Source organism: Erpetoichthys calabaricus, chromosome 4, assembly GCF_900747795.2.
Source record: "Erpetoichthys calabaricus chromosome 4, fErpCal1.3, whole genome shotgun sequence".
Lineage (NCBI taxonomy): Eukaryota > Metazoa > Chordata > Cladistia > Polypteriformes > Polypteridae > Erpetoichthys > Erpetoichthys calabaricus.
The window spans coordinates 206,095,972-206,111,717 of NC_041397.2; the positions used below are offsets into that span (position 1 = coordinate 206,095,972).

General features: G+C 35.0%; 1 protein-coding gene across 2 annotated transcripts in view; it reads left to right on the forward strand.

Annotated features, from left to right (window-relative positions):
* LOC114650539 (uncharacterized) overlaps positions 1 to 15,746 on the forward strand; it is a 149,139-nt gene that overhangs the window by 81,925 nt on the left and 51,468 nt on the right. For both annotated transcript variants that reach the window (XM_028800230.2, XM_051926838.1), the window contains 5 exons: positions 1,891 to 2,012; positions 3,330 to 3,456; positions 9,692 to 9,837; positions 10,609 to 10,735; positions 12,693 to 12,725. In XM_028800230.2, the coding sequence (XP_028656063.2) occupies positions 1,891 to 2,012; positions 3,330 to 3,456; positions 9,692 to 9,837; positions 10,609 to 10,735; positions 12,693 to 12,725 (555 nt within the window). The remainder of the gene's footprint in view (positions 1 to 1,890; positions 2,013 to 3,329; positions 3,457 to 9,691; positions 9,838 to 10,608; positions 10,736 to 12,692; positions 12,726 to 15,746) is intronic.

Genomic DNA, 15,746 nt, shown 5'->3' on the forward strand with positions numbered 1-15,746 from the left:
TATCAGGCTGTCCTACTAGTGATTGACTTGATAAGAACCACCATATGTGGCTTTGTACATGTGTGCATTTACCAGGGTATGTTATACTCAGCTGGTACTCCTCCTGAAAACTATACCCTGTCTAGTCCTCTCTTCTATAGCTACACTGTTGATTGTGTGATCTAGTGTAGCTATAGTAACGCTGTTTAATTTTTTTTTCAGATGTGCAGTATTGTTTCTTCTTCCTTTCAGTTATATGGATTTTAAGATATTGTTGCAGAGCATTGAAAAATGTCAAACGCTCACGTTTTTAAGGAGTTGAAAATAAACATGAGTTAACCAAATCACACAAGTCCTGAATCTGACATAGTACACGTTAATAATACTTAATAATATAAAACCTTCTGCCAAAGGCATAGAGATGCCATGAATCTTGCCAAAAAACTTGTCTATTTGGGCTCATATTGCTCAGTACAAAAAGTATTAAGTATTACATTCTGTTTTAAATGCTGCAGCCAATGATGCATTCCTTATATTTGTTGGCTATTCATTCCCGCCTTTATGACCTGTGGAACCAAAAGCACTACTGCCCACAGTAATAGTATTTGTTCTTGGAAATATATGAGTGTTTGTATCTTGTGACTCTAGAACTTATTGTGCTGCGTATAAAAGTATTAATAAATTTAGCAAAATTTTGAAATCCAGTAGAAACTTACTAGGAGTGAGACTTAAGAGTTTTGTGATCCTTCTTTGTAATGTAGCAGGCAATTTGAACTACATGTGTATTTTGCCAGGGACATGCGCTGCCTAAAAAATAGATTATTTTATCATGTAGTCTTATTTCAGAATAGGAAGACAGAAGTTTTGAAGTAAGCTTGTTACACTCATTAATCATGGCGTCAGAGAGTGGTGATGTGTTGCATGTTGATTAGCACTAGCAAGTAAGAATTTCACTGTATTCTGTATATGTGACAGTAACAGTCATGTAAACTCGTAAAGGTAAGGAAAAAATACCAGAACATTAAGATAAAATAAGACTTGACCTTTAATGCTAAGTTTACTTCTTGAAATAACCTTTACTGCTGAATTTAATTATTGAAATAACCAAATGTAAAGGCAGTGCGAATGAAACGCAAGATTTTTTGGTACAGCAGGATTATGGGCAAGTGCCTTGCTTTTTACTGAAGACTTGCCTCTTCAGCTGTGACTTGGGTTGGAGAAAAGGTTGAAAGATTCCATGGCTGATTGCATTTCAACAAGACAACACTCAATGTTAAACAGTTATAATAGACAGACAACTAATAAAGAAGTGAGCAGCAGAGTGTTGTGGCTGATATTTTGTATCATCTTATTCAAATATTATTCAGCAAACTTAGTTGCACTAACAATACACCATAAACCATCATGTAAACAGAATATTCTGGCAAGTTATAGGTTTATATTTGAAAGTGGCTTTGTGTCACAGCTCACATTGGATCCAATATTCATAATGCGAGCTAAAATACTTCTTGTGTACTTATAAATTCATGTATATAAATGACATATGACTGCATAATTACTTTAAAGCATAAATTACAATGACTTACTTATTATTATATTTGCTGCTCAGTGCACTTGACAATAATCTTGATTCGTTTGAATTAGTGGATTATCTATTTGTATAGTGTACAGAATGAAATCACCTTGGCAAATCAAAGTAAAGCAAATCTTTAATAGTTATTTTTATGGGAGTATTACAAGGAACTCAAAAATAACACAATTTCTTACATATTTAGTAGAACATAATTTTAGTCCTTAGCATAAAGGGTTTCAAAAATCTACACATGTATCTGTAAAATCTGCAGCCTCAGAAAGGCCTGTTTTCTCCATTAACATGTCTTTTGCTTACTTTGGTTACTTCTTGTCTTGCAGGTCATAGTTTATGAAAAAGCTTCTTTCCTTGGCAGATCTAAAGAGTTCAAGGACAACCTCCCTTCTGTGGTTGCTGTTAAAGGGCTAGCAGGAGTTGGCTCCCTAATGGTCATTGGTGGAGTGTAAGCATCTGTGTTAAAAGATTTTATTCACAGGTGGCTTAAAGAAAATTTGTCCAACAAAGTGCGGTTTTCAGGTCTGCATATAGCAGTATCGCACTGAAGTTAGGCATTTTAAAGTGATTCTTCTTTCAGAAGAAGACCTTAACATATTTTTAAGTGATTCGTCTGATGTTGTAGTTGGTGTGTGGTTATGAAAGTAATATTTGCTTTAGCTCACAGAGCAGATTTCATCCTGACTTAGCTGCAAAAGTTTTAGAGGTAATCTCAGTTCAATTCAGTACTTATACAGTTCTCTTCAATATGTACAGATATAAAACAGTGCCAGAAAAGTATGCTAATATGCATTATTGACATAGGTAAACACAAATGTCTTTAAAAGTAATAATAATTGAGAAATGCTTGACAAAGCTCTCCTGTTTTTTCTTCAGTGTTTAAAAAAAATTAATATTTAATACTTCTATTAGGCTCACAAGGAACAGGGGCCTGTTCTTGCAGCATTAGGTGCAATGGAAGAATTAACCCTGGACGGGACACCAACATATCAAACACACAAATACTCACATGTACACCCACAGTCAGTCATGCCAGTTTAGATTTACCTGTTAACCTAAATTGCACAGGCAGCGTTTAGGATGTGAGAGGAAAACAAGAGCGTACAAAGAGAAATCCATGCAGATATATGGAGAAGGTGTAGCCTTGTTTCAAGCAGCTGCCTGGAGGGGATTCTAACCCTGCCTCATGGAGCTGTAAGGTGACAGCATTTACTACTATACTACTGTGCCACTCATGTTATGCGGTTTAGTAGAAAAATGCTGTAATAGAGAGAAGGGAATAACTACAACCTTAAATAAAAGAATGATAACTGTGCACAGTACTAATCTAAATCATGTACCTTTTTTACTGCTACTCCAAGTTTGATGCTATGTTACATTTGACAGATGTTATATAAAATAATAGCTAAATATTACTTAGGGCTATGTGTGCAGAATCAGTACATCATGGCATATTATCTAAATAGTTTTATGCTCATACAGGAATTGGAAATGGTATTTTCACTGTAAATATCCCTTTGATCAAATTGCTGCAAACCTTTGGAGAGCCTTAGTGTGTACTTTAGGTCAATGAAATGTTAAATGGAGTTATTTTTTCCATCCTATATATAATTTGAGTACCATACTAGAAAGGTTTACTGGCATCAGTCTGGGAATTTGTAATTATAAAGCCAGGGCCTCCAGTGATTTAAGGGATAGCTCTTGATTATTGACCTTGCAGAGGTCTACAGTATCATTTCCCATGTATTTTCTTTTTCTTTTACAGCTGGGTTGCTTATGCCAAAGAGGAGTACAAGGGTGAGCAATATTTGCTGGAAGAGGGTGAATACTCTGACTGTCATGCATGGGGAGGATTTGACAGCTCCATACTCTCTCTGCGCCATTTACAAGCTGTGAGTCTTTTAGTACAGCATAAGTAAAATGTATGGAAACGCACGGCACTCGATTATCCATTAGGAAGTAGTTCTGCTTAAATGTGCTGACTCTAGGTAGTTTGTCTCCAAAGCTTGTTGGAAAAAGTATTAAAAAGACAAGGCTTGTACAGTTTATGTGGAGCATATTGAGTTTGTATCAGATATCCATTTTTTTTGCTGATTTCAGCAACACATGATGAAGCTATATTAATTATGATGGAGCAGAGGATGTAAGATAAAATGGAAAACTTTGTTTTTAATTCAAAACAGACATATAAACGTAGTTCAATAAGCAAGTAATTGGAAATTGCATTGCATTTAAAAATAGTGAACACTTAGGAAGGTACTATAAAATTGAAAACTAGATTTGCCACTCTGGTCATTAAATCACTTCATAATAACAGCTTTCTAAATATTCAAATCATTCTTAAGTCTCCTGGCATTATTAATATCTTCCCGTTTTTATTTTTTTATAAGTGTGCATAGTAGAAATAGTACTTAACTTTTTTCCCTCATTAAATATATTTAGTTGTGCGTCTGCTTTTCTGCCATTATTTAGTTTTTTAAATCATCCTGGTGTTTTTGTATAAATAATCCTGGTGTATTTGTATAACAAATATAGTCAATGTTAGTAAGTCTTTACTGCTTTCTGAGAAAATATACATCCATCCATCCATTATCCAACCCGCTATATCCTAACTACAGGGTCACGGGGGTCTGCTGGAGCCAATCCCAGCCAACACAGGGTGCAAGGCAGGAAACAAACCCCGGGTAGGGCACCAGCCCACCACAAGAAAATATGCATTTCTAATTATATTTGAGTTTTCTTGCAACATGTATCTCAGATTGTTGACAAGCCTGCAAAAAAGAAGCAGCATAGAAATTAGTACCTGAACAGAATGTTTTTGATGTATAATGTATTATTTTATAATGTGCTTTCCTGGTGGGAGTCACATTGGTTTCAAATCAGAAACAGTTTCCAACCCCTTTAAAGGAATCCCCTGGCAAAATTAGAGATGCATTCTTTGTAGCATGTCCTGGATGTGCCAATAGGTCTCTTTTCTAGTGGGATGTGCATGGCACAACCACGCTAAATGCTGCAACTCTACTCTTAAGTCCTTCTGGACTGTTAAACTATCCCCCATCACAGAGAGTGAGCCCAGTAATGCTGTACAGGAATAGTCACTTCAAAATATTTTAGAGATGACCTCATTACATACAGTAAGTTAAAAATCTAATGCTTGTTAGTATAGAAACTCATTAATCACATTTACCTCACTTAACTGACTCCTCCTTAGGGTGGTTGCTTCCCCATCACTAGTAGAGAGCAAGTCCGTCTGTTCTGGGAGAGGACCTTGAATTCACATCTGGAGGTGAAAATTTTAATTTTGAGAGAATAATATCGTTTGCAAACAACAAAGATGCAATGATCCACTAAAATCATTAACAGGAGTATAGAAAAGACACTGCGCCTCAGGTATCCCTAGTTTTGTCTTTGTCTGTTTTTCTTGTTAACCAAGAGAATCTTACCATATTTATAATCACCAGGTTGGTGACCACTATTTCACTTGACCAGACATCGTGGTTCCTTAAACTGTCTTTCACACTCTACTGTTGCTGATCCTGTAGCAAAATGTCAGTATGCAAGCTCTTCTTCACTTAAAATGTCAGGAAGAAGTAATACTAATTTGTTTCTTTGTTTTAAGGAAAGGGTTACCTGAACGTATAGTATGATATGTTTATAAAGAGTAAAACATAGAATTTGATTTTGAAAAATCTGCAATATACTGTTCATACTGTAAGAAAGTTAGAAATTTTATTGTAGCAAGGTGCTGTGTTGACACTGTGATTAGCTGTTATAGCAACAAGGACCTAGACATTTGGAAATACAGTGGTTTTCAGCTGGGTCACTGTTTGAATGCAGTTTTCATTCTTTTCATGTGGAGTTTTTCCTTCTAGTTCAGTTTTCTCCATCACCACAAAGACAGAAGTTTAACTAGTTGTTTGTCTTGTGTGTTTGTGCCTGATATTGCTGGGGTAGATGCTATGACCATGACCATGTAAGAGGATTTGGAAAATATACAGAAGCATCATGCAGAGATGTAATTTATTTTACTACCCAAGGTTGTCTTGATACATTTGAACTGGATGCTGTTTATCTTGATGAAATACACTTCTTCATCCATCGATTTTTAAATCTACTAATCTAGCATAGGGTTAGAAGGTCTGTCCCAGCAGCACTTGGCATATGGCAAAAAAACAGTCCTGGATGAACTGCAAGTCTGTTTCTAGGTAGACCCTTCCACACTCTTATCCATTTTGGAAATATATGTTGCCAGTCAAGGTTACATGAACGTGTTAAGAGATATTCAGGAAAACTGGACTTCTAGCAGACATGGATAGCGCAAGCAAATTCTTCACATACAGTGTGCAAGCTCGCATTTAAGCAACTAAGAAGCAATAATGCAATTCACTGCACTGCTGTGCCACCCCATTGATTTTTCAACCTTATAGACCATAAACCTGTTTCAAAAGCTTAATTTTTGTCCAGACTTATATCCTTTTAATTTATGCCAGATTACTTGGCTATTTCATAGTGACTTTGCCTTTCCTGTTTACTTTCATAGGTTTTAAGATTTGAATAAAATATTTTCCATTTACCGTATATACTCGCGGATAAGTTCTCCCACGGATAAATTGGGGCTTGATTTCACAGCATAATTTCTGGTATTTTATAATGTTGGTTTTATAAGTCGCTATTGGTACAAGGGATTATGATATGCTAACGCCCACCTGAGAGAGTAACCACAGAGCACACTGAAAATTCAAGGTCAGAAACAAAAGAAATTTTTAGCCAAACAGGCCTTTTACTGGCTTGGGTTTCCTTCCCTTAACTGCTGTAACAAAACCAGCGCTGTTTTTTTTTTTTCCATCTTTGATCCCATACTAGGATATGACGGATGTGTGTCGCCATCTTATATAGGTGAGGAATATGTCCTTTAACCTTGCATCACATGATCAGCAATGAGCATAGCAGCTGTAAACAACATGCTGCCACCATGCATAGATAATTACAGTAAACCGAACACAAAATAAAGCCCTATAGTAAAGATGCAACAGAGAATGGAAACAAAGCCTTCAAATACCAACAGCCAGTCCAGGACTTCACTGAGTTGCCCTCCAAATAGGCCTCACCCCAACAGCATAAGCCCAAACTCAAAAAGTAGGGGCTGAGGCTGAGAAGTTCAAAAACCACTTTGAAATATTCAAAAATACACAAAAACGCCCTTACTGTAAACCTCTGGCTTGAAATAAAAATGGCACAATAATGTTCCTTGAAATTAAAGAATGTATTAAGTAGCAAAAGTACAAAAGAAAAACAAACAAGGGAAAAGGACAAAATAGGCCAAATGGGTTTGCCTATCTAGGTAAACCAAGGCTAGCAAGTCCAAATTTACAATCCAGTAAACATTAACCAAAAATAAGACACAAAAATTAACCATCAGAATAATAAAAAAAAAAATTGAATAAAATTCACTCCACCACAATCAATGAACCTCTTTATGGGATTCATCTCCTCTACCTCAATATTAGGGCTGAGGGCTGAACTGACATCATGGTGCCCATGCTCTTAAGTTTCCACCAACTGATCATAATTAATATAGCCTTGAAGTGCATATACACAATACATAACAATTAAACAATATTTACATAAGACAATATTAACAAAATTACATACACTAAAAGCACATAAAAAATAATTTGGAAAAAAGTATAAGCTATTGAACAAACTTTGACTATAACATAACAGCACCATAGTGATGCCATCACAATAATGATAAAATAAACAATCATAAATACCATTGTAAAAATTCCTAACATAAATGTGGGGGCTCCAAAGAAGCAGCAATATTAAATTAATTCATAACATACCTTGAGGTTTGGAATACATGATGTGTGGAAGGTGAGGTCAAACTGATACTTAAAATTGTACTGTCATGGAGCACTTCACGGAGGTGTGGTTAGTTTCAGGAGTGATCCATAATCACTATGATAGGACAATACTAATAAGTAAAAATGCATGGAAAGAAATTGTGTGGGAGTGTCCAAAAGGCATCAAAGTAATCCCCTCCGTCTCTACCGTGGAAGTAGATTTTGCATGTCATGCCACTCAATTACCCTTTGCTTTCATGCTAGTCTAGGCACATTAAATTCCCTTGTCCGATTTTAGTGTTTTTAGACATTGAGTGAAAAGTGCCTATGCATGCATGTATTTCTGCCAGATTTAATTTCTTTCTTAAAAAAAGAATAAAATTAATTGACCTTTCAAAATATTATTATCATTGCTGCTTTATAATCCTGTAGTCACTAAATGGTAACTGGCCTAGAAGAATACATAGCAGTTGCCATTACTTTCAAGACACTGCAGTTGTCCTACATTCAATCAAATGTGTACAGATGAGTGAGAAGCTAAATAATGGTAGAAATGATGACTAAATTCTCTGTGTGATAGATCACTCTTAATTTCTGAAGTGAAGTGTTAGTTGCATACTTTTCAGCCTCATAGTTTAAATGTTTTTAGTTTGAAATAATAAGAACAATGTATGCAACCATGTTAAATTTACTATGTAGATAATTGTTACTTTATTTTGTTTATTGGCCTGAAATAAAAAGAGTGATTAAGGGGGTGGTAGATGTAGAGATACAGAATGTGGTGTGTGTTTGGGGTGAGAATTTCTATGACCTTTAATAAGTACCATTAAGTACTGTATATTTATATACTTCAGAATTTGTAGCTATATACAATATGAGGCTTAAGTTTCATGCAATAATTTATTGAGTAATTGTTTGGGTAAAAACTGCATTAAACTACTGGGGGAAAAAAAAACATTGCTTGCCTTCAGAAAGAAAACATGCAGAATATCTTTAATGAAGCCATTTCTTGGATTTGTATTAGGTTATCCTTGTTTTTTTAATGCTTTTGCTTGTGTACTACCAGGCCAAGTTGTACAAATTATAGGAGGGACTACATTTTTACTTATAATAGGTAGAAACTGGACATTTCCTGATCCAGTTATCAAGCTGTGTTTCATCGGTTTTCTTCAAATAGACTCTATAATCATCTAAATGGCCAACAGTTATTTAACAATTAACCAAACTGGAAAATCTCATCACAAGATACATGTTGCAGTGACAAGCTCAATTTCTTTAACTTGTATTGCTCATATAGTAGGCCTGACAAATAACATATCAGTAAATTTTTTTTTCTAGAGTTAATGAGTATTTTTACTGTCAGAAAATATGTTTTCAATTTATTTTTCCTAGCTGAAAGGTCAGTCATACAGAAAATTTGAAAAGCACTTTGAAATGGAGATTATTTTTTCTGTTTAGAGTCCTACAGAACTTTGATATCCAATTTCAAGGTACTATAGTGATTATTGCTAATCCAGTCAGGAGTGCAGTTTTACATTACTGTGCATTTAATGAAAAATGGTAAACTCGATAATCGCAATAGAAAAGTCACACATGTTATTTTGCTCTAGGGCATCCATGGAAACGAAGGTAAAGTGCATTCAAAACAAAATCCAGGAAATTTTATTCACTCAAAGGGTCGTGATTAATTGGGGAAAAAAAACTACTAATTCATTTAACACGGACATCTTGTTAACACAGACATCTTGATATCATTTAAATTACTGTGACAATTTGGCTGTTAGCTAATTAATGATTCTAGCAGACTAAATAATCACTTCCTGTTGCATAAATTCATATACTTCCATTTATTTACACATTTGTCTTTCTTCTAATTAACAAGTGTGTCTGACTGCAATTGTAACTACTTCAGATGATCAGGACAGCTTTATGACTTTGTTGTTTATGACATTAAAGCCTAATTTCATAAAATGTCCTGATCTGACGATTTTTATAATAGTTATGTTAGACATTATGAAATCATTGACTCAGACATAAACTGCTTATGTTACAGTGAATTTTGCTGACAAAATTATTGCGCATGTGAAAGCAATAATAATTAATTATTGTGTGCTTTAGTAATTAGTAAACACACAACTCCTTCTCCTGGCATGCTTATGAACACACCTAGGGTTAATGTATTTACTTATATTAAAACATTATATTTTCCTGATTCTGCAGTGTTTTTATTTACCATCTATGAGTATTTTGTTTATCAATTTGTGGTGTACTCTCTTTGTAGGATTTCATGGAACCGATTATAACTTTAAATGAAAAACCAAACTTGGAGGATGACCATGAAATAAATATTGAAGATCTAGACATTCCAGACCTGACAGTTGCAGGCATACAGAAGGAAGTGCAATCAATCTGTGTACAAAATGGAGTGTAAGTTTTCCTGTCAGCTATTTTTTGTTGTGCATTTACTTTGCTTAAAAAATACTTTTGCCATCTATTCATTTTTCATTTCTATTAAAACCCATTTTTCAGTACTTGTTTAATTTTTATCTACTTCTTAAATGAAACTTTCATAAATACATCCTATTAAATGACTGTTAAATCTTGATTGGTACATTGGCTGATGTTTGGACTAAAGAAAGGATTAGTAAATTTGAAATCTGACCAGCATATTGGATATGGCCGCTGAATATTCATAAACTGCCTGTACAGTTTTGTTGTATGTATTTGGTATTTGTGTACAATTCACTTTCTCTTGTGTATACAGCCTGCACAGATGCAGTCTTTTAATTTTTTATATGACATATTCAATTATGCATGTCCAGAATAATCAAAATATAAATGAAATGCAATGCTCAGTTAAGTTTTAATTTTTAAAAATTAATTTGTACTCACTAATATGCTGTAAAAAATCAGTGGCTTAAATGTCTGAGTTTGATGGGTGCAGTATACAAGGTAAAGACTAAAGAATAAGTGTTTTGGGTCCTCCATATATGTACGTTCATTAAAATAAAGTGTATTTAATTAACATTAATATTAAAACAGAAAGATAAAATGTGCACTGTTTTTTCATAGGGCACTTTAGAAATGCACTGGTATTCTCCATTGATTTTAAACGGAATTTATTGTGTTTAGTCTTTGAATTCATTTCTTAATAATAGTCAATAATAAACAAACAACTTCACTTTTTTTATTTTGTAGATGGGTGGCATATAGTGAAAAATACTTTTGTGGACAGCAATTTATCCTAGAGAAAGGTTTTTATAGGAATAAGATGGACTGGAAGGGAGAAGGCAGTGCAGTCCTCTCTATCCGACCTGTGAGACTGGTAAGTACATTGACAGTCAGAGAACAGATTGAAATATAAACCTAAAGGCAGTAGGTATCTGGATCAGGAAGTTGAGGGAATGATATGTTTACCGTGATAGGCATTTAAACTGTCAAATGTATATATGTTTTTTCCAAAACTTGACTTACCAGTCTTAGAAAAATGTAAGGAATTTAATTTGCAGTCGGATCACTGGTGTAAGTTTATTTTACTCTGTTGTGTGTAACGTTCATTTTCATTATTTCATGCAGTCTAGGGCAATATGTTGTTTGATGGTTAATTATCCTTCATTGATCAGTTCTGTAACAGTTATTTCATAGTGTTGTTTGAATGAACCTTTTAAACCTTTAATAGCATGCACCCACACATGGCACTTTATAGAGGAAACAGAATGGCAATGTATTGCTAAATACATATGCTAATCTGTATGATACAAATTTAGGAAGCAATGAAAAAAGGAGTACAGGAAAGACAGATACCAGGAAGTGCCAATTAATGCCCCTGATGCATCTTAACTGCAAACACCATCAAAGGGAGGCTTATAAAACAGACAGTTGTAATGTAACCCTGCAAAAAAGAATGCATTACAGCAAGACAGATCATAGTAAACTGATAACTCTACAGACCAGGTTAGCATGGTTTATACTAGGGTAATGACTGTACAAACTCCATGAATAGCAGGGATTGCTGAAAGTCATAAATGAAGGTTACATAATAAAATACAAGAATCAATAGATCAGTCTAGATCTGAACATCAAGACAGGCTGAGAGTTCCACATAGTAGGAGCCATCGGGATGAAGGAGCTGGTTTTGAATGTTTGGACAACAACTGTCATACTCTTCAAGCCAGTCATTGACTACTTGTGCCCTATGAGTATGGGCTTTTTGACATTCTGGGGTGATTATTCTCTCACTATGGCTTTCACATAATCATTTAGGTATTTTTTTTATTTGTTATCTTCTAAAGGAAACTATCTAAATCAGGCCAAAAATGGACATCATACCATTAGCTAGTAAATCCCTTCGTAGGGGGGAAACAAGCATTTGGGCTTCCAGACTTCATATGAAATGCTGTAAATATGTAGTCGTCGGCTTGTTGTAGCAACTTGAAAGTTGACCATAAAGCTTTTTTCCCACTTGACAACATATTACTGTACTATAAAATGACCATAGTATTCCTTTGTACTAAGAGTCGTTGAACTCTTCTTAATGAAGCTTTTACATCACTCTTTAGCGTGACATTTCCAATCATATGATTCAGAGTTCATCATATGTATAATAAGCAGAGTTTGTGGTTTTGTCCTCACTTGCCACTAATGGATAGTGTCTTTCTCTTTGACCTCCATGCCAATGCGATTCTACCCACTGATACTTATGAAACATCAGGTGAAAAAGTCTTTCTCACTCAAGCTGCTGCCAAAAATGTCAAACAAGCAGGTTTTTCTTAAAGGTCACTATGACCTCCTTAAGCCATGGTGTTTAGCATAATGAGAAAATGGGCCTACCAACTGTTTTTATGTGTGACCTTAGGCACTGTTGGATATTATTAACTACTCAATAGCATCAATGACTACACCTCTGTACTGACGCACTTGTTCTCACTGTAATTTGTTTTTCTCATATATTCAATTGTTCATTTTATTTTGTCAGTTACTTGAATGTGCTGTTACTATATAAATTCTAAGTACAGTTCTTTTACCTTGGATCATTATGGATAGGAGCAGCCATTCTTAAAGGGCACTGAGCTGTGGGTACCAGTGTGAAAAACGCATTGGAAGGTTACAGAAAATAAAAATCAAAGTATTGTTGGTTAACAAAGGCAAAATAAAGCTCTGTGATCACTGATTATTAGCAAGCAATAAGGAAAGCTTGAAATATACTTTTCCAACTGTTATTAACATAAAGAAATAAATGAAGTAAGACTGAAGTTGATTTTTTTTGTGTTTCTTTTTCACAGGAGCCTATGGGAGGATATGAGTATAACCATGTGGTATGTGTGATTCAGAGTATTTAGTGTATTCACTGCTTTTATCTTTAAGTTTGTGCCTACCAAAGAAGGGTTTCATTTATTCTTAGTTAATGAAGCTGAATAATATCACTGCCTGGTAGAATGTCTGACTGCACAATCCATTGCTGAAAAGACCTTGGAAAATTAGAAATGAAACAATGCTATTGTGTCACAACTAAAGGAGACTGGACTCAACTACTAGCCCAGCCATCGTGTGTATTTGTAGTTTGCATGTTCTTCTAGTGCCCGTTTGGCTTTTTTCACCCACATCCTGTTTCACCACACATCTGTAAGACTTGTACATTTATTTACTTGGTATCACTAAGTTGCCTTATGTAAGTAACTGAGGGCATATATGTGCATATAAATATGCTGTCTGTTGTACTAACACCCAACCTAAGCGTAGTTTCTTCTTTGCTCATGGGATTGGGTGCTGAGCGTAACTTAAAATATTTCTGATGTAGGTAACACGCTATAGTGGTCACCTTGACTGTTTTTGTGCTTTGCTTATTTGTGATTTTGTATTTAGAGGGGCCTCTTCTATAATGGTTTGGTCAGTCATTTGCCTCCTGGAATGCTCCCTCTTTTTGATTCTTGTGTATTTCTTTCAGTCTTCTAAAAACTTTAGGTTAGGAGTATGGTGTAGTGAATAAGGCACTGGGACTTAAAACCACAATGTTGCTGGTCCAATTCTTGTCTCAGACTTACTGTGTGATCCTGAGCAAGTCCCTTAATCTGCTTGTTCTACAACTGTACAATATAGAAATAAACATTGTAATGAAAACAGTTTTTGTAAGTTGCCTTAAGTAAAGATAAAGATATTAGACAAGTATATATTATAATATTGAATGTCTTAATGTTGGGTCAATTTTTAATTAATTAAAACTTGAGTCCATGGCTGGTGCATTAAATAATGTTGCCTGAGGCAAGGTACATTTTTGCTGCCCATTCATCACCCCAAATATATCATTACTATGCATGAGGTTACCCTTAATTTTCGTACAATACGTATTACTTTACAGTCTTCATGGTACAGTACATTCTATAAGCATTGAACAAAAAAAAGTTATTTTTTGGAAAAAATAAGAAACAATAAAAATTAACTTTACAACAGTAAAACTCATAATAGACATTAAAAACAATACAAATGTGTAACATGAAACTGAATGTGAATTTAAACTTGGCTGTATCGCTCCTCTGGTACACTTCTGTAGCACCTTAGCAAATTCAAACTTTGTCCTGCAAACTAAAATGTTTCTTTTTAACTAAACATGTACGGTGTGTACTTAAGAAACACCTTAAAGAAATTCCAGAAGTTAACAAAATTTTACATTTATTTATTTGGCTGATGCCTTTATCCAAGGCAACTTACAAAATATTATGATATGATTGGTTACATTTCTTTTGGTTTTCCAGTTGGAGCACAGGCAGGTCAAGTGACTTGCTCATGGTCACACAGTTTCAGTAGCAGGATTTAAACCTACAACCTCAAGGCTTGAAATCCAAAGTCTTAACCACTGCACCACACTGCCTACAAGATTGTACAAGATGGCTTGTGGTGATGTGTGGTGTTAAATGAATAAAAACAGAGCGCTTGGTGTTTGTAGGGATGTAGGTGTGCTTAGTAGCGTGGTGGAGTGTCTTCGGAGTGTTGATTGGGGTGATTGGCTGATCGGGCATGTGGATGTAGACATGTGCAGTTCTTTAGCGCTATCCAGGATCAGTAATCAGTGCATCTGCATCCCTAGCAGTATAAAGAGGAGCCTGAGCAGACAGGGGAGAGGAGGAAAAAAAAGGGAAGTTAAAGGAGGAAGAGATTTATGGGAGGTGAGCCAGGAATGACCCACCATGGATACATTGTAAGAATGTGTGGTGGCTGTGGCAATCTGCTGAGCACTGGGATTGGAGATTGCAGAGTTTTGTTAGAAATACCTCCTGTACAGCATAGAGTATTATGAGGTGAGGTGGAAGTGTCCTCTGCTGCCTCAGAGTAGAAACACCTGGAAACTGCTGGGAAATCTTCAGAAACATCTATGGTCTGTGCTTATTGTGATGCTGATGGCAATGACAAGAGCAGTGAAGATCGTGCCATTAACGTTTGGGTGAAGGTGTCCTTTCATGCTTCATTTGAGTTGCCACTTCAATAGTCTGCCACACTGCAGTACAATTTTATTCAATAGACTTCTGGAATTTGTTAACTTGTTTTAAAAAAAATTGTTTCTGACTGTTCCATGACTGTTTATATCTCTCCTTTATTTTTTATCTTAGCATTTATTGGAACATTTTAAATAATTTATGAAACTGTTTTATTTATTGAAGATCACTGCACGATTTAAACTTTGTTAAAAATAAAAGCACTTTTACAACATCTCTAGCCATTTATGTGTCCTCGTTCAAGTGGCTCACCCCGGGCATGACTATCAATGGTTCCGGGTTCAAGGATGTGCTGGCAGCTGCAGACAACCCAGACTATTACAACTTAATCAGTATATATACAGTGTGATATGCATAACTATAATAGTCCTCAAAAACGTTTAGCATTGAATACACAGACATTCCAAAAAAAAAGTTAAATGATAAACATAGCAAAAGGAGTGCAACTGTTGACTTTGAATGCATTGCTAAACACTAATTTAATTCAAAGTATAAGCATCTCTCAAATGGGGTTACAATAAAACCTGTTAAAACTCTGCAAAACCAATTCTCTGTTGTGCATCATCAATAACTTGATGATTATACTATTCATGTTCATTTCTGGCATGCTAAAAATGTTCTCCATAGTAGTTCCCTTGCTTATGCTGTGCATTGCGCCAGTAAGAAAACTACTATCAGTGCAATGATTGGATGATGATATTACATTCTTTGCATACATGAGAAGAGGATATGATAAATGGGAATCATGATTAAATGTTTAGAGGTAATCATTATACTTACTGATTTCTTTGAATTTTATGATTATATTAGGCAAGTCAGCAAAGTTCAATGGCCTAAATATGAGCAAAC